The sequence below is a fragment of the Trypanosoma theileri genome (genome assembly GCF_002087225.1).
Source record: "Trypanosoma theileri isolate Edinburgh chromosome Unknown TM35_Tth_32_V1, whole genome shotgun sequence".
Classification (NCBI taxonomy): domain Eukaryota; phylum Euglenozoa; class Kinetoplastea; order Trypanosomatida; family Trypanosomatidae; genus Trypanosoma; species Trypanosoma theileri.
Genome location: NW_021639874.1, coordinates 37,323 through 44,604, shown reverse-complemented (window position 1 = coordinate 44,604; position 7,282 = coordinate 37,323). Strand labels below are relative to the sequence as shown.

The 7,282-nt window shown below is 40.9% G+C and overlaps 3 protein-coding genes across 3 annotated transcripts; all 3 read right to left on the bottom strand.

The window, feature by feature from the left end:
* Window positions 1-166: 166 nt before the first annotated feature.
* TM35_000321210 (uncharacterized protein) lies at window positions 167-2,449 on the bottom strand (the record flags this gene model as incomplete). The annotated part of the gene is made up of 1 exon (XM_029028748.1): window positions 167-2,449. The coding sequence occupies one exon, from the start codon at window positions 2,447-2,449 to the stop codon at window positions 167-169; it is 2,283 nt and encodes a 760-aa protein (XP_028879872.1).
* Window positions 2,450-2,871: 422 nt separating this feature from the next.
* TM35_000321200 (uncharacterized protein) lies at window positions 2,872-4,263 on the bottom strand (the record flags this gene model as incomplete). The annotated part of the gene is made up of 1 exon (XM_029028747.1): window positions 2,872-4,263. The coding sequence occupies one exon, from the start codon at window positions 4,261-4,263 to the stop codon at window positions 2,872-2,874; it is 1,392 nt and encodes a 463-aa protein (XP_028879871.1).
* A 471-nt stretch (window positions 4,264-4,734) lies between these two features.
* On the bottom strand, window positions 4,735-7,008 carry TM35_000321190 (putative dolichyl-P-Man:GDP-Man5GlcNAc2-PP-dolichyl alpha-1,2-mannosyltransferase; the record flags this gene model as incomplete). Its single annotated transcript, XM_029028746.1, has 1 exon — window positions 4,735-7,008. The coding sequence occupies one exon, from the start codon at window positions 7,006-7,008 to the stop codon at window positions 4,735-4,737; it is 2,274 nt and encodes a 757-aa protein (XP_028879870.1).
* Between the last annotated feature and the right edge of the window lie 274 nt (window positions 7,009-7,282).

Here is a 7,282-nt window from a genome sequence, read left to right as displayed (position 1 = left end):
AAAAAAAAAAAAAAAAACAGAATGAAAATGAAAATATCACCCTCCTCCTCCTCCTCCCATCCATTATCATCTTCATTATCCTCACACTTCTGGACAATCCCCATCCATTATCATCTCTCTCTCTCTTTTGCTATATATATATATATATAGATATAGATATATGCCGTTAATTGTCCAGAAGTGTTCTGGCCGTAAACTCCCGGCCGTTCAGTGCCACCATTCCCGCCAGCTGCAGTTCCTTCAACGCCCGCACAAGCGCCTCGTCTGAGAGTTGACACACACGCTGCAGTAACGCAAAGGAAACAAACTTCCGCTGCACAGTTGTGTGCGATAAGGCGTGGGCCGCCAATACATGCAGCACTCGAGCCGAATCAGGGAGGAATGTACTGAAGAAGTTATTCCCCGTTGTGCGTACACTATCTATATCCACATGATTCTTCTTCTTCTTATCATCATCATTCTTCTTATTGTTGTTATTATTGACGGCATTCTTTAATTCTTCAAGGGAGTCGTGAGGTGGCAACACTGCCAGGAGTGCGGATCGCATTAACTCCGCCACAATTGGCACTCGAGCCGCAGGGGCCATCATAACAGCAGGCAACATCACCGCAGCCCGTCTTTCCAGAGAATTTTCTTCTTTTGTTTTTTCTTTTTCTTCTTTCGATTCCTTCTCGTGTTGATAAGATTCATCCTGTACCATGCAGCTGGGTGTATACACCGGCACACACCACCGCAATGCCGCATCCATCACCATCTCCACATCCTCATCATCCTCATCATCCTCATCATCCTCATCCTCATCCTTATCATCATCATTATCACTATCACTATTATTGTTATTATTATTATTATTATTATTATTATCATCACTGTTGTTGTTTTTCTTATTCCTCTTTTGACGTCTCTCCCACAAGTGTTGGAGTGCAGACACAAATGATGGCACCCGCTGCAGTCGTGTGGGTCTTTTCCAGACAAGATCTTCATACAATACCGCAAAGGCCACTGCCTCGTTAAGAGCATGTCCATCGGCCCATTGACCAGCAGCTGTGAGTAACGCATTTAGAAGATCTACACTATCCGAGAGTCGTGTCATTCCATCTCTCTCACTTTCCATTTCCACATCTCTTCTTCTTATTCTTTTTCCTTTTCTTATTATTGTTGTTGTTGTGGAATAGCGGGAGGATGATAATGTGAATGGACACAGCAGTGTGTGAAACCCCGCCACCACGTCGCTGAGTTGATGCCGTGCGGCCCATAATGTCTGCAGTTGTCGCAATGCGGTTGGATGTAAAATGAGAGGAAATCGACGCAGAGCTTCACGCAAGAAACAACACAGCGGTAAGTTATCACGGCGAATAAAAAACATACTAGATGAACGCCGACGAACATCATCCCCCACTACACTTTCCTTCTTTTTCTCTTTTTCTTCTTTTTCCTTTTCTTCTTTTTCTTCTTTGTTTTCACTCATGTCTGTTGTATCTATGGAATGCCCTGCCGTTGCTGGACCTCCACCAATCCACATCTCCAGTCGGTGTAGAAATGCCAACTGCTCCTCATCTTTTATCTGCGCAGCGGAGCCACGGAAGAGCCGCACGTAATATTCCCGCACCAACGGGGCCTTCAGAGACTCCTCCAGCAACGCACCGCCGTAGGCAAGATCATCCGGGAGAAGTAATACAGAAAACCGCAGACGTGTGGTGTGTTGGGTGTGTTCTCTCGCCCGACAGAGAGCCGCAGTGGCGGTGATATCATGCAGTAATAGTAACAAGGGATCTCGTGAGCGGCGTGATCGTTCAGCACCACTGCGACTAACGTTCGCATCCGCACAGCAACGAATAATGAAAAGAACACGTTGAGTACTTCTTTTCTCTGCATTCATACCTGTAGAATTATTATTATTAGTAGTAGTAGTAGTAGAATTAGTTGTTGTTGTTGTTCTTTCTCTTTCTTCATAACGCATACGTTTGGAATCTATATTGACCGTATCGTGCTCCAGTCCACTGTGTGGTTCCTCCTTCTTATATACTCCATCACACCAAGCTTGCACAGACTCCATACATTTCATACGGATAATACTCCCACTATGACTGTTATTACTATTACTATTTCCTTTGTGCGGCATTACATCCTCTGTGCTGTTACTACCACTACTACTACTCTCCGGCATAAAGTTCACTACAAATACACGAAACTCATAGCGCTCAAATGTCTGCACAAGCGCCGATCGTTCCCCGGATGAGGCGAGTGAAACCAGTGAGGCATCTGCTGCTATTGCCAGCGGTGTGTAGTTGTAACAACTAATCAAGACATTCGGTATTTGCAGTGATGGCGATATTTCCTCCCACGCCTCACCGCGTAGAAATGAAATTAATGAATGAAGTCCATCCGGCATCAACAGCGCCGATACTCGCGCCGCCGCCCCATCGAGAAGCGCAAGTGCATCACTCATTCGCCTAAACACAGTCCTTCTGACATACTTAATGTAGTGGTATATATATATATAGACATGAAAGAAAGTAAAAAGAAAGAAAGAAAGAAAGAAAGAGGAATATGTTTAGTGGGAATTGTGAAAGATAGAGAAGCCCCTACATTCACATAGAAAAAGAAGAAGAAACTATACAGAAACACAAAAAGGCAAAAAAAAAAGAAAAAATTCACTCTCTTCCTCTCCTCCCAGAGAGAGAGAAAAAAAAAGAAAAAGAAAATAAAAACAATAACTACTACCGTTCCAGGTATAATTTCAAAGAAATAAAATTGAAATGGAGTAAACACACTCTGTGTTCACAAACAGTTTTTATATTCTTACATCATTCGTTTCACATACACCGCCGCAGTCTCTCTCTCACTCTCTCTCTCTCACTCTATCTATCTTTATAGTGGTTGACAGAATCGGGAACATCGCCATTCACCATTCATACTAGTGTGTGTGCAGTCACGATGTATACAATTCCCACAGCAACACACCACAAGTTCATCCTCTATCCCAGAGAGTTCACACACAACACAGAAGCGGGAATCCAAATCTTTCTTATTAGTAGTTGTTTTGGTATTCTTACAAGCAGAGGTGGGTATCTTCATTGTGTTGAGCGTGGGAAATAAAACTTCCTTCACTTCACCAAAGAGTTGCATGTAGGAATCCTGCGCGGCTGTTTCCTCTTCACTTCGACGTTCGGCTTTATTTTTATCATTTTTTTCCTTTTCTTCTACGGACGGTTCTTCCATCTGCAGGGCTGATAAGATACGGGAGAGACGAGCCTGTTCCCTCGCATGCTGGCGGTTGTAATACTTATCATCATCGTAATCCTCATCCTCATCTTCTTCCTCCTCCTCATCATTTTCATTAACAATACTATCATCATCATCATCATCTTCATCTTCATCATCTTTTTCTTTTTGTGGTTGAATCTCATTCTTACTATTGTTGTTATTATTGTTATTTTTCTGGGAATGAACATGACTCGTCTCTGCTGTGGGTAAAAACGGTGCGGTCCACAGACTCGGTGGTTGTGGAAGCGGCGGCACATCTGCCAACACCACACTATCATCACACACACATGGTAATAACAATTGAGTCACTCGTGTGTTTTGAAATGTTCGTATGAATGAATAATAAAGTGGAGATGTGCGTTGAATGTTCTTTTCAATCTCTACTCGGCGAGACATTTCCACAAACCACGAAATACCGGCCGCATCGAGACAGTGACGTAAACACCATACAACTCGTTGTGGTTCTTCTTTTGGTTTTTCTGCAGGTTCGTGTTGTTTCACATCTCCCGCACGACGGATATCTAATAAGAGCTCTACTAACATGGTGTCTGTTAATAACAATAAACGTTGAGGACAGCATCCTTGTTGTTGTTTATATTGATATTGTTTACATTGATATTGTCTGTTTTTCTCTGTATGGAGATGATGGAGTCGCTCACCATAGCGAACAGCTAATGATAACAACAACTCCACCAGACGAAATAATGGTTTGCCCCTGCTAGTGGTGGAATTCTCCAAAAAATCTATTAAATGAACACCATCTCCTCCATCACCACTCATACTGTGGTCCTCTCTGTGATTATCATTCACACTATCCACATAGGCAGTGGTTATTTCAAACAATATTGGGGCAATCTTCGCTGTTTTATTTCTCTCATGATGAAGTATATGCAAAATAGCCAGCAGTCGTATTGCTCGTGTTACTTCTAATCGCCGTCGATACCATCGCTGAATGGTAATAGCAGCTACATTTCGAACAGCCGATCGGGGTCCCATTAAAAAAGTTTAGTGTATTCGTCTACTAAGATATCTCTTTCACTCTCTCTCTCTCTCTCTCTCTCTCTCTCTCTATATATATATATATATATATATATATATATATATATATATGTGTGTGTATATGTTTGAGCTTTGTATGTTTTGAATACAGAAAGCACCACTTTCCTGTACCTTCTACTTCATTCACTCGTACTCTTGTTTAGATAAAAAGAAGAAAAATAATATAAGAGAAAACAGAAACTCCAATTACATGTACGCCAAACTACAAGAGTATATATATATATATATATATATATTTTTTTTTTCAAACACATACCAATTCTTTTTTCTGTTTTTGTTGTTGTTTATACTTTGATTCCCTTTTTTTCACTACGCTTCATCTGGTTGAGAATGGTTACAAAAGTACATATGTCTATCTGTAAAAAGCAAGTACATCCATGTATATATATACTTCATTGGTAGCCCAATTTACTTTGAGATCCCCTCAGCAGCAGCAGTAGTAGTAGTAGTAGTAGTTGGAAGTGGGTGTTTGGTAACAAGATCTACTTCCCTCCACACAGCACACCGCTCCGTTATACCAAATGGATAGTAAAGTACTCTACACCACATGGGAGTGCGATCCACATCTAATAGCAACAACTGTGATGATGGCAATGTGGAGAATTTGTGTATAAACACATCCGATGGGTAATCACGTGACTCCTGCGGGTTAAAAGGACTATGGCTATCTAGAATCGCATCACACTCGGCACTCACATCTCCAACGTACTGCGCTGCGATTTCACGATTGCGATCATTCACTTCTGGAGAGCCGCAGCGACAAGTGGCGGTGTTGTCATCGCGTGCGTACGGCAGCGGCAACGCCCCACTGAAAGTCGTCGTTTTTATAAACGCCACTCGTGCGTATCGTTGATCCAGGAAGAAAGAGGATGGAAAACGATACCATTCTCGGCCTATACAAAGTGTATAAAGTTGAGATTCTATTGTGGTGTTATTATTATTATTATTATTATTATTATTATTTTGGTTTATTGTGTGTGATTGCACGTGCTGTGCGGCCGCATCTTGTAAAAGAGAATAACTATCATATAAGATTCGTTGGGGTCCTGCATAGAAATGATATACCGCCATACCACGAGAAAAGGAAACTATACCAAATAGTAACAATAATATCCATCCTACAGCAGGAAGAAGCCGTGAGAAACGTGAAGAGGAAATATATCTAGAATGTGATGATTTAGTTTTCGCCCAATTGTTTCGATCAGATGTCTTCTTCGTGGATGAAGTACTCATATCCGTATTTCCAGTTGTTGTTGTTGTTGTTTCCACAATGGGAGTTGATCCACTGGAGAAGAATAGTTGAGTGATGGAGAGTGCAGCGGCAAGAACAAGAAAAGGGAATACAGGGGCCATAAATCGTTCCTCCTTGTGTGGAACTGTTAACCAAAAAGTGAACCAAAGAAAAAAAGGAGAAATGTAAAGTAACATTCGACTCTTTGACACTGGCCGGCTCTGCAGTTGTTGTTGTTGTTGTTGTTGTTGTTGTTCTTGTGTAGATTGGGCTGAACTTGAAAAGGGTGAAATAGGCACCACAGATGGAACTCGTATATTAATAGGCGATGACACAAATGGAGTTCGCTTTCGTAAAGAAATGGATGTATCTTGATTGTTCTTTCCCATACTATTACCTCCTCTTCCTCTTCCTCTTTCTTCTTCTTTTTCTTTTTCTTCTTCTTCTTCTTCTTCTTCTTTTGTTGTTGTTTTATTTGTATTAATAGTATTTCTTGTTGTTCTTGTTCTTATTCCGAGTGTTTGTGATTGTATAGTGGATTGCCCAAGTATCACCAGTGGGGCGATCACACCAGCGAGAAACATAAAATGTGCATTTAATAATAAATTCTTAATAAAATAATACCATGGCTCAATGCCGTATAACTCCGGCCCGCGCTCATCTCCACTGAGAAGATTATACCGCACGAGATTCCACGCACTCCACGTTGGGCGGCAATAATAAAACATATCCACCGCCGCCGCTGGGGGTATAATCAACAAGAGAGAAATAATAAGAGAAAACACAGAGACGATTGGGTGCCGAATAAGAAGATCTATTGCCATTGGAAATGCCGCCAAACCAGCAAAGGGCCAACCAAGAATACAAGAAAAAACAACAAAGAAGACTGTTCCAAACACAGGCAAGTGTTTACGAAAAGAAGAAGAACTAAAATGATCCTCACACTTCTCATTAGAATGGCTTCTCTCTGTACGTAACCAACAACCAAGGGCTATGAAGTTATTAATCATCACAAAACTCGTTGGTAAGGCACTCACCGCGGCGTGTGGAATGGGATAATTCAATAGTAATAACAAAAGGGCAATCAATGCGGTTCTACCAGAGAATCGCACCCACACACTGTAGACAAAGAATAACTCACCCAAACACGCCACTCGACCATGAAAGATACGAATAAAAAAGTACACATCCACACTACGTAGACTCGGCATGGATTTGACAAGAAACGCAGGGGCTGCGTAAATCCACGCAAAGAGCCATGAACGCAATGCATAGATTGGGCAATTCTCCCATGTCTGCAATCCAGTACCGTACAATAACTGGTGAATGGGTTCAATGAAGTTGTAGGTCTCATCACAATCCGCAATGGGAAGAAATGCGGCGGCGAAGTAATGAACAAACGCCAATAATAAAAATGCCGCCATCATCTGCAGCGCCCCACCAAACCACATTTTTGTATACACTAAAAATAGTAATAGTAATAACAATAAAATAATAATAATAATAATAATAATAATAGTAGTAGTGGTAATGAGAATTTATGAATAACAAGATTAAAATAAAAAAAAATAAAAACCTTTATCTATAGAGAATAAAGAAAACATAGAAGAAAAAAAGAAATAACAGAGATAAAGAGAGAGACACATGGCTACAGTAATAATTACAGGTATATTATATTTGCCTCACCACTCTTTCACTGATATATATATATATATATATATATAT